Genomic DNA, 18,404 nt, shown 5'->3' with positions numbered 1-18,404 from the left:
TTCGTGCCCCATCTAAGTCTATGTCAACACGCCAGTCCAGTTTCCTGCCAGCCCAACAATAGTCGTGTCATCTGATTACATTACACTAGTATAAAGCTGAACTAGATAGCATGGCATTGGAATCATGCAGGAAAACCGGCATGAAGCACAAAGCGCTATTCGCACGCTATTATGAGATTATAAGGAAATGGTCCCTATAATAAGTAGAAAGATATGCAGAAGCAGACCCCAGACATTAGCCATCACAAAACAGAACACTACTAGGATTCCCTGGGTGCTCGGAGACAGGGTCTCTGGTAAATTAAAGGTTGGAAGATCACCATAAAACCCCCGGACAGCTGTGTACACCCATAAATGTCCGCTGCACGGACAGCTGTGTACACCCATAGATGTCCCCTGCACGGACGGCTGTGTACACCCAGAGATGCCCCCTGCACGGACAGCTGTGTACACCCATAGATGTCCCCTGCACGGACAGCTGTGTACACCCATAGATGTCCCCTGCACGGACAGCTGTGTACACCAATAGATGTCCCCTGCACGGACAGCTGTGTACACCAATAGATGTCCCCTGCACGGACAGCTGTGTACACCAATAGATGTCCCCTGCACGGACAGCTGTGTACATCCATAGATGTCCCCTGCACGGACAGCTGTGTACACCCATAAATGTCCGCTGCACTGACAGCTGTGTACACCCATAGATGTCCCCTGCACAGACAGCTGTGTACACCCATAGATGTCCCCTGCACAGACAGCTGTGTACACCCATAGATGTCCCCTGCACAGATAGCTGTGTACACCCATAGATGTCCCCTGCACAGACAGCTGTGTACACCCATAGATGTCCCCTGCACAGACAGCTGTGTACACCCATAGATGTCCCCTGCACAGACAGCTGTGTACACCCATAGATGTCCCCTGCACAGACAGCTGTGTACACCCATAGATGTCCCCTGCACAGACAGCTGTGTACACCCATAGATGTCCCCTGCACAGACAGCTGTGTACACCCATAGATGTCCCCTGCACAGACAGCTGTGTACACCCATAGATGTCCCCTGCACAGACAGCTGTGTACACCCATAGATGTCCCCTGCACAGACAGCTGTGTACACCCATAGATGTCCCCTGCACAGACAGCTGTGTACACCCATAGATGTCCTATGCACAGACAGCTGTGTACACCCATAGATGTCCCCTGCACAGACAGCTGTGTACACCCATAGAGGTCCCCTGCACAGACAGCTGTGTACACCCATAGATGTCGCCTGCACAGATAGCGGTGTACACCCATCGATGTCCCCTGCACGGACAGCTGTGTACACTCATAGATGTCCCCTGCACAGACAGCTGTGTACACCCAGAGATGCCCCCTGCACAGACAGCTGTGTACACCCATAGATGTCACCTGCACGGACAGCTGTGTACACCCATAGATGTCCCCTGCACGGACAGCTGTGTACACCCATAGATGTCCCCTGCACAGACGTCCCCTGCACGGACAGCTGTGTAAACACACCCATAGATGTCCCCTGCACTGCAAGTAATCTGACCCTGTTCCCGGCTAGTGACCTCTGTGTACCTGTCCGGATCTGTATTGTGGATGTGCGGCCAGCGCACATGTGCAGTACAGATTATGCCGCGTCGTCGTTAGACGATAACGCGGATCCTGCTACCTTTCCGCAATAATGATTGCAGGAGGGTCGCGGGGCAGATGGTTTCCATCTGGCCGGTATTTGCTAGGGAAACGAGAGGCGGACGTTCGCTCTGGATTCTGCAATGCAAATCTGCCTGTGTGCAGGTGGCCTTAATGGCTACCAAAAATACATGATGTTATAGTGAGCTTACTTGGGGTTCTTCCTCAGGCTTCAGAGCAGATTGGAAATCTCACTATAACATCATGTATTTGTTAGCCAGTAAAATGTATCATGGCTACAAGATTACTTGTTTCTCTTGCTAGGAACCGTCACATTTTGCTCTACTGGCTAACACCGTACCAAACCTTTTTTTCTTCTTACCTTACACTAAAAACAATCCGCTGACTGGACAAATCAGTTGAAAGAAATGCAAACGCTACTTTATCAATAACCTAAATGAGAGTCAAGTGTAAAATGGTAATGCTAGTTCACACACTTGTAGTCATTCTTTTAGATCTCTTATGCATTAGAGGGAACCACCTCAGCCCCCATTAGAGGGAACCAGCTCAGCCCCCCCTTAGAGGGAACCAGCTCAGCCCCCCCCCCCTTAGAGGGAACCAGCTCAGCCCCCCCCCCCTTAGAGGGAACCAGCTCAGCCCCCCCCCCCTTAGAGGGAACCAGCTCAGCCCCCCCCCTTAGAGGGAACCAGCTCAGCCCCCCCCCCTTAGAGGGAACCAGCTCAGCCCCTCCCCCCTTAGAGGGAACCAGCTCAGCCCCTCCCCCCTTAGAGGGAACCAGCTCAGCCCCTCCCCCCTTAGAGGGAACCAGCTCAGCCCCCCCCCCCTATAGAGGGAACCAGCTCAGCCCCCCCCCCCTATAGAGGGAACCAGCTCAGCCCCCCCCCCCTATAGAGGGAACCAGCTCAGCCCCCCCCCATAGAGGGAACCAGCTCAGCCCCCCCCTCCTTAGAGGGAACCAGCTCAGCCCCCCCCTTAGAGGGAACCAGCTCAGCCCCCCCCCTTAGAGGGAACCAGCTCAGCCCCCCCCCTTAGAGGGAACCAGCTCAGCCCCCCCCCTTAGAGGGAACCAGCTCAGCCCTCCCCTTAGAGGGAACCAGCTCAGCCCTCCCCTTAGAGGGAACCAGCTCAGCCCTCCCCTTAGAGGGAACCAGCTCAGCCCTCCCCTTAGAGGGAACCAGCTCAGCCCTCCCCTTAGAGGGAACCAGCTCAGCCCTCCCCTTAGAGGGAACCAGCTCAGCCCTCCCCTTAGAGGGAACCAGCTCAGCCCCCCCCCTTAGAGGGAACCAGCTCAGCCCCCCCCCCCTTAGAGGGAACCAGCTCAGCCCCCCCCCTTAGAGGGAACCAGCTCAGCCCCCCCCCCCTTAGAGGGAACCAGCTCAGCCCCCCCCCCCTTAGAGGGAACCAGCTCAGCCCCCCCCCCTAAGAGGGAACCAGCTCAGCCCCCCCCCTTAGAGGGAACCAGCTCAGCCCCCCCCCCCTTAGAGGGAACCAGCTCAGCCCCCCCCTTAGAGGGAACCAGCTCAGCCCCCACCCCCCCCTAGAGGGAACCAGCTCAGCCCCCCCCCTTAGAGGGAACCAGCTCAGCCCCCCCCCTTAGAGGGAACCAGCTCAGCCCCCCTTAAGGTTACGTTTACATGGCAAAATTTTCTTGCAGATTCCATTGAGGATTCTGTGCTGAAATCCACAAGTTTTCTGCATCCCATTAATTTTTACCACAAAGTGGGAATACAAAGTGACGTGTGACTAAGTAGTGCAGAAACCATGGGGAGTAGGCACACAACTACTTTCCCCATTGAATGGGGCTGATCCACGCACAGGTCCACAACAGGGCCAGCTGCAAATCTGTGCCAGAAGCCTGAGCGGCAGCCTGGGGGTTTATTATTACATCTATGCAATGCAAAGAATGTAAAAATCTATGCAGAAATCGACAGCATCGTCATTATGCATATTCTGTTGGAGAAAGTCTGCAACGCAAAAGGTGAAATCTGCGGCAAATCTGCATGTACCACAGATGTGGGTCGGAAAAGGTGTGGGACAAAGCCTTAAAGGGAATATCTAATGTATTTACTATCTGGAGGAGCTACGGATATTAATGTAGTGCCCCATGTGGCACAATCCATGTATTTAACATGTCAGCAGAGCATAAAGACACATATAAATCTACCCAAACCTCTCAGAGCTCGCCTCTGTAATGGTGAGGAACCTTATAAAGCAATAAGAAGAAAGCTGATGAGATTGTATAGATGAAGTCTGACACTTTACTCCTAGAAACCAGTCACATTTCCTCAGGTCAGTCTGACCTACTTCTAAACTCACAGTGCAAAAATTCACACTTTATGGTAGGAATTTTTTTTTAACACTTCACATGCCCTTCAGCCTTTTCTAAAACCTTCACAAATATTGCATTAATAATTAAGATAACTGATGTAAGTACCAGACTTATGTTCTGATGGTTTCTGAAATGATGAGGGTCTACTCTGCTGTCTCTGCCAGAAGGGCAACCATCATTCTGCTCACCAGAGGTCTGTCTTTCAATATATTGAGCAGTAAGAGTTGTAGACTTCACATGAAGTCCAACATGTAACTGCATCTTCAAAGAAAGTTTCCAGGACAGGTCGCATATAGATTAGTGCCTCCATATAATGGGCAATGAAATTGTGCCCAACTAAGGTCCTTGAAAACATAATCCAGGGTCGGGATAGATATACCTGTTCTCCATCCTCAGACCTTAGGCTTTTCCTGTTTCTTAGTCAGGACTACAGGAAAACCACTCTTGTGACCCCATGGCCCTGCTGGTTGGCTAAGGCAGCTAACTGAAGGCACTCGTACACCAACAACTGGTCCAACATGGCTTTCCCTGCTCCCCCACACACAAGTGTTCAGCCTAATGTTCATGCATTTAGGAAGTTAAGCTATAGCTAGACACTTCTGGTGCCGGCTTAGCTCCTGAGGAACAAAGATATCAGGTGCCGAAATCAAAATTGAGCAGCTGCCATACACATAAGTACATCTTCCAAACCTATCGGCAAGTTCCGTAAACCAAACAAGAGAACAAAACTCTAAAGAATAGGGGGGCTTTAAGGAGAGGGGCACATGCTGTACAACATTTTCCAGGCTCCACCATTGGCATCCTAAGAGGCTGTTAAACATTTATGCCCTCGGTATTAGTGTATCTTGACGCCACCAGAAAGTCCTGATGAGTCAAGATTGACTGGGGGTTGACGCCCCCCTGTACCTGATTGGCCAGCTGGCAGCCTCCTCTCCCAGGTCCTGGCAGTCAGTGAGCAGAAAATGAAGAGGAAGAATCGTCGCCAGTGACAGCTGCAGCAGGCACAGGAGGTAAAGGAGCACTAGCAGACAGCGGGGTTGCTGCCTGCTGCAGTCCTCTGCCACCTCCGCTGCCCGCTGTCAGACTCCCATTTCCTAGCCTGGCTCCCGGGGGCAATCCTCTCCCAGCTGCACTACACCCCATTGTCAGTGTGGTCGTCTTCCCTGCAGTGTCTCCGCTGCCGCCGGCTCTCCTCTGCCACCTCCGGTCCCCACTGTCACTCACTCAGTCTCCCGTGTACCGGCCCCACTGCTGCCAGCTCTGCTGTGCCACCAGTGATCCCCTTATTAGCCCTTCTGTCAGTCTCCCTGTGTGCCGACACAGGTGCGGGCTGAGCAGGGAGCGCACCGCGGGGAGCCTTCTGTCACAGCAGCGGGTCTAGTGATTTTTCCCTGCTCTCCACGCTTAGGGTTCGCCTTACTGTTCCTGGTAGGCTAACATTAGTAGCTGTAGAGCCTTCCATAGAAGCCTCTCCAGCTAAGAACTGAAGCCTAAGTGGAAGAATTAACCCGACCCCCTAACCGTGAAGAGCAGGGAAAAATCACGACAGACACAGCTAAAGGACCTTCAAGGAACTGGGGGAATGCAGCCAATCAGGAGCCAGGGGTGTGAGGGGGGCCTTTCTGCATCCCTGCCCTGTCAAACCCCTAGCTTCCTGGTGGCGTCAAGATACACTAATACCCATGCCCTCTAGGTTGGCGCCATTACGTTATCTCCAAGACGCCTTAAAGGAGCTGTCCAGTTGTAAATTATTGATGGCCTATCTTAGAATTGGCCATCAATAGTAGATTGGCAGGGGTCCACCACCCAGAACCCTGATGAACAGCTCTCTGCTGGGCTGGTGTGCTCATGCACTGAGCAGAGTTCTGCAGGAAGCAGACCGCTCCATACCGGCTGCAATGACCTGACGTTATAGTTGAGGTTCTTATTCACATCGATGAGAACTTTGGCTCGAATACCAAGCTGTGCACTGCAGAGTACACTGGCCTTGTAAAACTACTGATCAATAGGAGTCCCGGGGAACACCCCTCCGCTGGACTACTACTGATGGCCTATCATGCAGATAGGGTATCACTGGTTTGCAACCGGACAACTCCTTTAATAGTGATTTTCCTTTGCATACTTTTATGGAGCGTAAGCCAAGTATGCCATGTAAATATGATTGGTGAGCAATGAAACTATGATGTATCGAAACTTCTTTTGGCCTCCACCTGGCTGATATGTGTGAGTATACAGCAAAAAAAAAAAAAAAAATCTATGCAATAGCATAGTAGACTATTCCATTCTACAGTGTCCTGTATAAAAAGCATCAGGTCAACAGAGGCCATAATAGCCCATGGGTGACAGATGCCGCTGTATGTCCTCCAACACTGGCTACGAGCTCCAGCAATGTCACTGTCCATATGTGGACATATTACAGGGTATTTGGCGGCGGAGAGTATACCGGGAGCCCCCTGGTTACAAGCAGGACTTCATCTTCCCCTGCAGGCTTTTAACAGCTGTCCATATATGGACAGGTACATCACCGCCTTCAGCCCTGAAGATACTCCAGGACTTTTCCAACAGGGGGAAGAGAAGAGGTTGCTACACATACAACAGATTCTACTGTATACATGGTGGGATATCGTCTAACCTTCCATCACAGGCCTACATTGGGAGTCCCAAGTCTAAGTTCTGATTCTTTCCAGAGACAGGTGCATGCCGCTCACAAGATACCAGATCTATAACCAGGTACATGACTACCGCAGTGAAGGCACCATTTTTGTCCATTTGATGTGATGACTGGCATTTACACTAAACCGCTCAGCGCCAGGAAGTCAGCGATTACGGGAAATCTGTTGGTGTGAACAAAGTGACAGGAATATATTTGCAACTGCTCCAAAATAGATTAGGGAAGAAGCGTTATAAAAAACCTGTCAGGCTGCTGTCACACCGTTGTTACGGTCAGATCGGGGTTTCCATCGCTCTGCTCCGTTTTTGGAGAAGACAAACTGAAATAAAAATGACCTATTTTTTTTCTCAATTGATTTCAATGTGTTTCCAAAAGACAGAAAGCAAATGGAAAGGCGTTCGTTTGCTTCCGTCAGGTTTCTGCTTTTTGGATGGAAAATAACGCAGTCTGCTGAGTTATTTTTTCATTAAAAAAACAACCAGATGGAACGGAAGCAACTGAAGCCTTTCCTTTTTTTTGGAAAGCTAATCAGTTTTTTCTCTGTTTTAGGGCCTGTGTTACTGCACGAAGAAGACGGTCGCAGTGCTGGTGCGGACGACTCTCCATACCGCCGAAAGAAAGAACACACGACTGGCTCCATTTAGGTTTACACGCTACATTAGTAGAATTCCGAAGTTCCCTTTTGTATACATTCAACATACAATTATACCTAGCAGAAAACTGCCCAAAAGCCTTTTTCACAAAGTTTGGTGCAGTTCGTTATGTTTTTGTTTTTTTTGTCAAAAACAAGAGTCTATGCTACAAAAAGTCTTTTACTTCACCTGTATTTGTATTCATCTTTCTTTTTAGCTACAAGACCTAAAGTATTCTTCTACCCACATAAAAGTAGGACATGAGAAAAACCTGATAACAGCAATATATGGAGTATATTACGAGTAAATCAAAAACCAGGGCAGCAGCTGCAGCTGGAGCTAATCTGCACTTAGGAGCCAATATGCAAGGAGCTCCATTCAGGGGTGCAAAGACAGAGAGAAGAAACTGCTGTGCAGCGTGATGTCACAAAGATGAAAACAACATCATTTACCCAAACTTAAAACCACCGAGCCGTAAATATCACCAAATGCTGATCGCTACGCGTTTCAGACGAAGTGTCCTCAGTCGTAGCCAGTCAAACACGGACCGCCAAAAGACTCTAAACGTCCTATGGTTCTGAAGGGTGTATGGAGCGGGTTTCGGAGTCCACTCCATATCCGGGGGCTACCAGCGGTTTCCGATAGCTTTGTTCGCTGCAGTTAACCGTTTAAGTGCTGCGGTCAAAAACTGACCACGCCTAAATAATTAGCAGAAGGTTCCCCATTTTCACATCGGCACCCCCGTAGCACGATGGGCTAACATGGCTGCCTAGAGCCTACTGAAGGCTCCAAAAGCTGTTACACTATACAGTGCTAGCGATCAAAAGACGGAATGACAGAATTGCAATTCGTGTTGGAATTCTGGTTCTCAAAAAATTGGAATAAGAGGTGATCAAACAGATGAATGCACCCTAAAGTGGTAATTAAAACTACAGCTCATTCCGTAAAAAAAAAATCGCTCACACAGCCCATTCAAGAAAACACAGAGTTTTTGTTTGAGGAAAAATTGTACTCTTTACAAACAGAAAAATATTGCAAAAAAAAAAAACTATATAAATTTGGTATCACCCCAGAACAACGTTCATATGTCGACTTAATTGCACTGTGCACGCTGTAAAAACTAAACACACCAAAAATGACACAATTGCATTTTTTGGTTTTATTTCCCCTCACATTAAAAATGTGTTTTTCTGTACATTATACGGTACATTAAATGGTATCCTTTAAAAATACAACTCATCCCGCAAAAAACAAGCCCCCATACTGCTATGTCAATGGAAAAATGTAAAACGTTATGGCTCTTGGAAGGCAGAGGCGAAAAAAAACGTAAATAAAAAAGTGATAAATCTGTGGTCTTCATGTGGTTACATACGCAGCTCCTCCGTTAATGCTGCTGATTCTTACCACGGTATTCACGCCTTCAAACGCTTGGGTGGAATGTGCAATGAAACATGTCCAGAGGTAACACATACTGCGTGGCTGTACCCCAGGGCTAGTTTCACACGGGCAATCACCGTATTGCAGCGACAAAATCGTAATATCGCAATTTTGTTCATGAGATGTCTGAGCGTCAGCGCTGCTTTTCCTTTGAAAATTCTGCGTCTTCACGCACTCTCACAAACCGGCCTAAATGTGAACGAGGGAGCTGCAGACAGGTGAACGTGCAACTGCCTCTCCCCTTCCCCCATCCTTCAGAATTTTAGTAAATCTGCCATGGGTGAACCTTCCTGAACTCTGGAAACTACCCTGGGTGAACATTCACCCTATCTAATTTCCAAACTGGTGCCTGAGCTCTTATATGTAAGAGGATATACTTGCCAACTGTGGTACAAACAAGTTTGAAAAGTCAAGTTAAAGTCTTCATGTCTGTCCTCTGCAGTATGGCAGGGTTACAGCTAGGGCTACATGATCATTTTGGGCACACTTCACGTGCCCCGAGATCTGTGTTCCGATGCCCAATCAAACTTCATGTAGGTAAATGCATTCGCATTGTGACCTGAAAGTTGCCAACACCAGACAATATCAAGAAAGTCAAACCTGCTGGATTCCTTGCGGATGTTGGGTTGTGGTAACTTAGAAGCCACAAAGCAACTACATTTACTTATGTTAGACTGCGATGCCATATTGGGGTTCTGCGATATCTGGCCATGCAACGTGTGCCTCCGCCAAACTCAGCCAAAATGATCATTTCCATAAAAAATGGTCAATACTCCAACGGTATTACTTATCTCACAATGTGAAAATCTCCGAGCATCTCACTGACCTGCCAGGCTGTTCACAACAAAGTATATAGTCAAGAACTGCCTGAATACAGTAGTAACCCCCCCACTCATGAGCAGGTTGGGGGAGGGGGATGTATATCTTAATGCAGATGACCGAGTGCTGAGGATATCATGAGCCAGAATAAGCAGATGCCTCAGCATTGCAGGAAGCCAGGTACATTTATAGTCTGGCCTGGAGAATCACTTTACATTTTGATGATGCTCAGCAGCTACCATTAGAGGACTACATGTGAGCAATTACACATCAACCATTGCACTCTAGACCCTCTCCAATCAATATGGTTTATAGCCCACCACTATTAGTACTGCGTCCTGGAATGCTTAACCCCCCCCCCCCTTTTAGGTTTTTCATGAACAGTACCAACAATACATAACATCTGTAAAGGCAGCGAGCGGCTACAATGTGCAGCAAACATAGTAAATGGAAGAAAAAGTTTCAGCTACAATGTAATAATGGTATAAAACAGATACAAATGTAACTAATAAAACCTGAATCAACACAAAAACAAACTTTGAATAGATGCTACATATAATAAAAAATGTTTATTTCTAAACGCTCCGTTCTTGCCATCAAGAAATCCTAAAGTGACAGTAGGACATAATAAAGGCACACAGAGCCTATACTATACCTCACCGCTCCGGTGTGTGTGATAATATGTTGTATATATAATATATCAGATGGATAATATATCGGACACATATTAGTGAACACTGCGTTGCAATGTATCGGATCTACATATACAGTCTTCTCTCTGCACAGCCCCAATGACAGCTCACATCATAGCACTAGTGGCTTGTAGCATTTTTCAGAGGAGCTACATGGAAGGCTGTGTAGCGTGTAAGGCAGCAGCATGGATGTTATGTCAGGGGCGACATAACAGCACACGCTGCAGTCTCCATGCATGGGCCTTGCCTTTGCCATGGATGAAGAGAAGAGCATGCACGCTTCTTCTTACCTGATATGCACAATTTTCCTGGTGTACCATCTCAGAGCATCATACAGCAAGGAGAGATCACAAGATGATGCAAATCCCAAGCAAGGATTACTGCATCCGCAGACAGGGGAGCGAGAGAACGCCCTACGGGGCGAGAGGCTTTCTGCAGATTAAAATGGATGCTGCTTCTGCTGTTTCAACCTGCGCAATAGCAGAAAGCGAGCGGAGCCGGTCTCCTGAGGGAGCGGGCGATGAGGCTTAATAACAACATGTAGTTGGGACGGAGATGGGGGAGGGAAGGGCTAGCTCATCACTTACACAATTGGCCAATTATTCCAGGGATACAAAGGAAAGACTGAGGCTGCTGTGACCTTCTGGGGCTCGGGGAACTGGTGTGGAAAATTTTTGCTCATTAAAAGAGGAAAAAGCAAAATAAAATATTATGAAGGTTATAGTAAACATAGAAATAACCCCATCCACATTCATGTGCAGCGCTGCAAGCTAAGCGAGAGCTCAATTAAAACACAAATGAATGCCCTGAAAATAGGAATTAGGGGAGAAATGTGCGCAGTTCGGAAAGTTAAGGGTTAAAACAGGTTTCGCACTAGGCAGGTGTTAAGTGCAAAAAATGAATAAGATCGCAAAAAGTAAAAAAAAAAAAAAAGAAAAAGAAATTACTATTTTTTTAATTAAATGCTATACTGAATAAATAAAAGCAAAATAAAGCTCGGATGATAAACCGCCACCATCAGGAAAGGAAGCGGTGAGCCACTGCATATCCCCTAGTAGACCCGGGATAGGAAGGAGGACGTCTCCCCAGTCCCATACATTATAGGGTGATGCTGGGGACACGCTCTCCGTGGACAGAGATTTGATTTAGGGGCAAGATGAAGTCAGAAGGAAACGGATCATGTAGCCGGCGGAGCCACCAGCGATGTTATGTAACCAGGCTGGCATCCTCTGTCATTTCCATTCCGCTGTGCCACACACTTTATATGTCCTTGCTCTAATTACTAGTGAAAGTCGCTGTTCACTTCGCCTTTGGCAACAAAAGTATCGCATCTCCTCACAACATGGAAGAAATGGAACAAATAGAAGAGAATTCAGAATTTTGTATCTTTAGAAGAGAGTGATTGAGATTCAGACGTAATGCTAAAGCCTTGCCAAGGTATTGTGGGCCGCCAATTACAATCAGCTGTCGCCCTTCACAACATATACAGAAAGATTTAATTAGACATTCACTTCAGGCTTTCACACACAGAGCTGTCCGGGAACGGCGCACATTCCTCGGCAGTCTGAACTGCGCTCACTAATCCCTTCGCTCTGGGATTGTGGCCTTTACAAATAGCTCTGCTGCCATTGGGCCGGACAGGGCTATTATCAGCGGGCTCAGCACACAATGCTGCAGACTGAAGGAATGTCTACAACACCATGGTGTAGCTAATGGCAATACAGAGACTTGGAGGAAAGAAGAAAAACTATTAGGGCACAGCTGTCCCCAAAAGATCCCACAAGTCATTTCTGCAAGTAAGAAAATAAAACATCTGACGGGTAATAAGGTTTGGTACCTTTTAGCCAGTAGGAAAAAAAGAAACAGTAGCTGCTCTCAGGAAAGGGTTAAAATAAAACCATTCCAGCAGAGTATTGCAATCACCTAGCGTTTGGCCTAATGCATCTAATCGTATTTGGGATCCCTGTTACATACATAACCATATAATACCGTAATACTACCCTGTTTCCCCGAAAATAAGACGCGTCTTATATTAATTTTTGCTCCCAAATATGCGCTACGTCTTATTTTCAGGGGGTGTCTTATTTCGCCGCGGCAAATCCGTCTGTGGCCGCTAATCCCTCAATTGGCCAGCTTTGTGGACGAAATTTCTCAGAAATCTCGTCCACATGGGACAGCAAATCTGTCACGGCAAAGCTGGGAGAAGCCGGTGTTGTGGTGCGGATTCACCGGCCACAGAAACGGAAAAGCGTGCAGCCAGGTCGCTTCAAAACAAGCGGCTGAGTGCCGTGGGTTTTGAAGCAGCGCTTTCCCAGCGGAAATCTCGCTGTTTATCGCTGTGGCCAAACTGTGAGATTTCCGGTGGAAATACGCTCTGTGAGAACCCAGCCTTAAGAATCACACACAGGGTGCCTGACTCACACACAGAGCCATAATAAAAATAAGGGCTGTAAAGTAACGTACCTGTCTGCAGACAGAAGTTCCTGTACCACTTGTAAGAAGGGATGGTATTGCAGCTTCCGGCCACCAGGGGGAGCTCATCACAGCACACATGTACAGCAGGAACAGAACGTACAGTATGGACTTTTCCAGCCAGCAAGGGGAGCTCACAACAGCACACTCGTATAGCACAGCAGGGACAGGATAACAGCAGACTGTCTGCAGATCTACCTATACATCTGGAGGTAGGAGACAACGGGGATGGCAGCAGGGGACAGGCCTCTTGACTTGCCTGCACACTTTACTATGCCTTACTATCGGGGGGTGCCTTATATTTGGGACTTCTGCAAATTTCAGGGGGGGTGCCTTATTTTCAGGGGATGTCTTATTTTCGGGGAAACACGGTATATGCAATATATGCCGACACAACAAGGCTCCAGGCTTGGGAGCATCGTCGCGTGATTGTTTTGCAATCTGTGTGCGCAAGTAGTACAGTGAAACATGCACATTTGTGTGCAAATACACAACACCCATTGTGCAAATACATGGTGCAAAATACGCACGCAAATGCAATAACGCCCGTGTGACATCCACCATAAGGCGCGTTCACACAACAGTTTTTATGTTCAGTTTTTTGTGAGCCGAAACAATGAGTGGAGAGAAAGTATAATGGAAAGATCTGCATGTCTTCCGTATTTTGGACCCACTCCTGGTTTTGGCGCACAAACTGAATATAAAAACTGTCGTGTGAAAGCGCTCTTTTTAGTGTGATGCGAAAAAGTGGCTCACATGTTGTTCATTGACGGCCTTTCTACTTGCGATCTTTTAGGGCAAGCTGCGATGCGAGGAATACAAATATCAGCAGCAGGATTGTTTCAGCGTTTTGCTTGTTTATGTCGCCATACAGTGCAATGGGAAAACAGATTTCTTGCATCGCAAAATCGTGTGATTTTAACATTGCACATCGCTATCTCCAGTGGAAAGGAGCCCTTGGGGTTCCCAATGTTAACGCTGCGTTTTTTTTACGCACATTAAAAAAAATAAAAAATACGCAAAGCACAAACTTGCAATGCGTTTTTAACATTAGAAAGTCCCATTGATAGTCGCGTTAAAAATCCCACAAATGGGTAGGAGCTCTAAGGGCGCGTTCACACGACAGTTTTTATATTCAGTTTTTTGTGAGCCAAAAGCAGGAGTGGGTCCAAAATACGGAAGAAATGCAAATCTCACTATTTATACTTTCTCTCCACTCCGGCTGTTTGCAATGGAAGAGGGCAAAATGGGGGCGAAGGTAAGCTCCGCCCCCTCTCTCCGCTCCTTGTACATTGCCATTAATAGGAGGAAAGGGGTGGGGTGGAGCTTAGCTGCACCCCAAACCCGCCCCCTCCCATTGCAAACAGCCAGAGGGGAGGAGAGAGGCAGAGAGTCGGTGAGGAGGAGGAGGGAAAGGGGAAGACAGCTCAGATGGAAGCGTATATCAGCCAGCCGTGAAAACAGCGGCCGATATACGCTCCTGTAAATAAGCCCTAAGGATATATTTTGAAGCAAATTTTGACATAGATCCACCGCAGATTCACCTTTTCAGTTGAAGAGGTGAACTTTGCTGCAGATCCACGACAAAATCTGCACATCTTCAGCGTGCTATACTGTAAATTACATCTACGCATCCCAAGTGCTGCCCCAGTATAATGTACTGTGAGTGCCCCCTCGCAGAATATTAAAGACACCCAGCCAGCCCCCTCACAGTACAATAGGCACATTCAAACCACCAAAAAGGACACTGAATGGGAGAATCGAGCGATCTGAGCAAATTTAAATGAGGTGGTCATCCGTGCAAGATTACCTGGGGCCGACATTTCAATAGCTCTCAGCCTTGTGAGGTTTTCTCCTGCACTGGCTTGGAGAGCAAACCAAGAAGGGGGAGGATATATTAGTATTTGTGTATTTATTTTTTATGTGGTCACAATACGGGAGTATTATTTATTCTACAAAATATATTTTTTTTCAACCATATAATTAATTATTTTTTTTAAATGAAAATAAGGGGGTTTGGTACCGTGTCAGCCAGTAGAGCAAAGTGTGATTGTCCTCAGTGAGAGAAACCAAGTAATCTTGTAGATATGATACCTTTTAATGGCTAACAAAAATACATGATGTTATAGCGAGCTTTCGGGTCTTCTATCGATCCCTTATCTGGCTAAAATGAAGGATCAATAGAAGACCCGAAAGCTCGCTGTAACATCATGTCTTTTTGTTAGCCATTAAAAGGTATCATATCAATCACAATTTTTTAAATACACTTTATTCCGTTATTTATTTAGACACACTAGGGTTATCATAATGTAATCTTTGGTATACTCAGTATAGCAAATAATTATTCTATGTAGGTCTCAAACTAAAATCTATTAGGCCCAAAGCACAAGGGGGTATTTGCATTGCGGAATCCGGAGCGGGCGTCTGCCTCCGGGTTCCGCAGCAAATACTCTCCATAGACATACTATGGAAAACCGCTTTTCCATGTCCACGAATGGTAATCATTTGCGATTTTCCACTCACGGAGGGAAATATCACAGCATGTCCTATTCCAGTGCAGATTCCATTGAAGCCATTGCGGAAGGGTCACGGATTCCGTGTCATCGCCTAGCGACTGCGCAGCATTTTCTGTACTGTACATGTGCACCGGCCGGCACATCCGCAATACAGAAGAGACGACTGCGGACAGGTAGGCAGGGGTCACCGCCCGGGCACGGGGTCAGATTCCACTGCAGGATCCTGCATTCGGAATCTAACCCAGCCGTGTGCATTTGGCCTTAGGCGATGCTGAAGGATCAGCCTAATAGGTATACAACAGTGGCATGAGTGGGGGGTCTTTCCTAGGCCTGTGACTGTGCAGTTAACCATTGGCATTCCTCGATTGCATTTGTGGGGTTGATGGGCGCAGAAGGAGCTCCCTCGCTTTGTCTAATCACCTAGATATCATGGTCACTATTGACTGTAGTATCTAGGGAGTTAAATGACAGGGATCAGGGTCTTTCTGATCCTGGCCATTACAGTGAGAGCTTGGCTGTCAGACAATACAGGGATCATGTGGGCACAGGCAATCTGTGCCCGCCACATAAGCTTCTCTCCTACCACCTTAGTGGCAGCAGCTGACCCCTGCCTACTGGTATTCACCCCACTGACTGCTGGTTTGAGCCCACCTACTGCATGGGGTCACTTTGACTTCCCAATCCGCCTCTGTTGTGCAGTGTACATAGATGAAGCCTAATAATATTAAAATTCTTTAAAGTTACGATGATCGAACAATTACTGTACAGGAAACGATGACACAATCCTACTGGGATAGAACTACTCAGACTGACATTCCGTTCAAGAACAGACAATGAGTCAGGATTTCCTCCTACACTGGTGACATAATCAGCATTCCCACCAACAACCATACAGTAATGCAAACCTGACCTGAATTAATCATGGCAGAGGTTCTTCATTTCTAAAAATCTGATTAATATGCCAATAAGAAATAAACAGCAATCCTCCCTCAGTTATATTAGACAACTGGATGCGCTGCCTGACAGCCCTATTAGCACAGACCAAAGTTCTTGAGGAACTAGTCAGACTCAAAACAACTTTGTTGCTCGGCTGGATGACATTGTGCCAACACCTTGGCAGCGGTACGTCATGCCAGGATTCATTTTAGCCTATGATATGAAATAAAAAAGCAAACCATAAAAAAGTGTAGATGTAATGACAAATTCAATTATCTTCCACATGTTGTGCATTAACTGACAATATTGAGACAAGCTAAACTAGACCGTATAAAGGTTCAATACACAATCCGTGTATGGGCCTATATTAGACCTCCCTATGCCCCCCAAATTTTATATGAAGACACACAAAGGTTATTTTATGTGACATACTGTACTAATTCAACAGAAAAAACGCTTTTGTTCCAATTTCTGTCCAAGTTTGTAAATGAGTAAACCCGGACCCATTTAAATCAGATGTCAAAATAACAGGCAATCATATGCTCACCTCCCCAGCTCCCTGCTGTGACCAGCACCCGCTGCTCCAGGTCTCCCCTGTGATGTATTGTTCACAAGCTGCAGCAGCCTGTGTACAGGATGTCACAGGCTGCTGCAGCCAATTAGAGCTTAGCGATCAATTACTTAGCTCTGTGACTGGCTGCAGGAACCTGTGAAGGCTGAGAGCTGAGAGGGCTAAGCATAGGCATGCTTGCTATATTTGCACGTGGGGACATTACTAATTAAAGAACAGACCACTGTGATGCAGTAGGATGAATTTTACCCAAACTACATCATCCCAGCTGTGCAAAGATGAAAATAATAAGTTTGAAGAACTAGGTCAACATTGACGTCCTAAGGAATGGCTTCTAAAATAGGCCTACTTTGCATGAAATATAAATATGTTTTGTACAAAGGACAGAATGGCTTGAAAGGCGAGGAAAAAAACTAAATCTCAGCCAGAATAATAGACAATGGGAAATAATCTGCTTCATGCAAATACCTAGAAAGCAAAATGTGCGGAATATTTAGGGTTGCATAAGACGCCAATAAGCTGTAAATTTTCTGTGCAGAATCTGTACTGAAAATCAACAACCAAAGTACAGTAAAAAGCAGTAGCATGGCGTTGTCCCTATACTCAGAGGGGCAGATTTACTAATACCGTCTAATAGTCACACAGTGCAAACTTAGATCACCGTGTTTCTACAAAAAATAAGACACTGTCTTATAATATTTTTTGCCCCGAAAGAGGCATGGTGTCTTATTTTTGAGGGGTGTCTTATAATACTCACCTAGCAGCTGGCATTTGGGTCCCTTGCACTGGTCTCCGTCGCTGCTGCAGGCTTCCGTGTAGTCCTGAACGCCAACAGATTTTTCCTGATAGCAGAGCTTGAATACCCAGCCTCCAGCAAGTAATTGCTCTGATTGGCTGACGTGGTGCTCGATGAACCAATCAGATGACATCATTGAACGGCTGAAATTGGCTAATCGAGCGCCAGCTCTGATTGGTTCATCTAATGCCACGTTAGCCAATCAGAGCAATCGCTTGCTGGAGGCGGAGTATTCATAATTTGCTACCAGGAAGAAATGCTCTGTTGGCGTTCAGGACTACACTGAAGACTGCAGCAGTACCGCAGCCCAGCGCGAGGGACCCGAACGCTGTCTACTAGGGGATTATGGCTTTTCTTTTTTTTTCTTTCATATAGTGTAGCTAGATCTTATTTTGGGGGGAGGGCTTATGTTTCAAGCTCCCCCACAAATCAGGGTAGGGCTTATTATTGGGGAAACACGGTAGACAGTCTTAAAATGCTTCTCTTTTATCACAGCGATTGTGCTGGATGATAATTCTGATGCAGCATTAGACTGTGTGGTCGAACTTTAAACCAACTATTAGCTTAGTTTATACCCCATTTTTTGCTCACTTTCCATGAATCTATGCCCCTTTTTTACATGCAGCAAAAGAAAAAAAAGGTCTTTTATACGTTGCCCCACATTTATGATGTGTTTTACACTTTTGTACAGTTTTCTGACCCACTCCATGCATTTTCAATAACAGATCTGCCCCATCATGGAACAGTCTACGCAGATATGATGGTACTGAGTCGGTTGTAAATTTTTCCAGATTTGCTGTGGATTTCTATTGCTCTAAAGAAAAAGAAAAGAATGGAATGTGCAACAAAATGTTCATCAAAATCTGCATGTAA

At 46.6% G+C, this 18,404-nt stretch overlaps 1 protein-coding gene across 4 annotated transcripts in view; it reads right to left on the bottom strand.

Moving 5' to 3' along the window:
• The window catches only part of SCHIP1 (schwannomin interacting protein 1), a 154,187-nt gene that overhangs the window by 37,062 nt on the left and 98,721 nt on the right, over window positions 1-18,404 (bottom strand). The window contains exon 1 of one of the 4 annotated variants that reach the window (XM_066600475.1): window positions 10,531-10,697. The exons of the other annotated variants lie outside the window; for them this stretch is intronic. Coding sequence (XP_066456572.1) covers window positions 10,531-10,560 — 30 coding nt within the window. The 5' untranslated portion in view covers window positions 10,561-10,697. Of the gene's footprint in view, window positions 1-10,530; window positions 10,698-18,404 lie in introns of those variants that run through there. 4 annotated transcript variants of the gene reach the window in all.

Source organism: Eleutherodactylus coqui, chromosome 1 (assembly GCF_035609145.1).
Source record: "Eleutherodactylus coqui strain aEleCoq1 chromosome 1, aEleCoq1.hap1, whole genome shotgun sequence".
In the NCBI taxonomy this organism is placed as follows: domain Eukaryota; kingdom Metazoa; phylum Chordata; class Amphibia; order Anura; family Eleutherodactylidae; genus Eleutherodactylus; species Eleutherodactylus coqui.
Note: the sequence above shows the minus strand (reverse complement) of the source record. Positions and strands in the feature narration are given on the sequence as shown.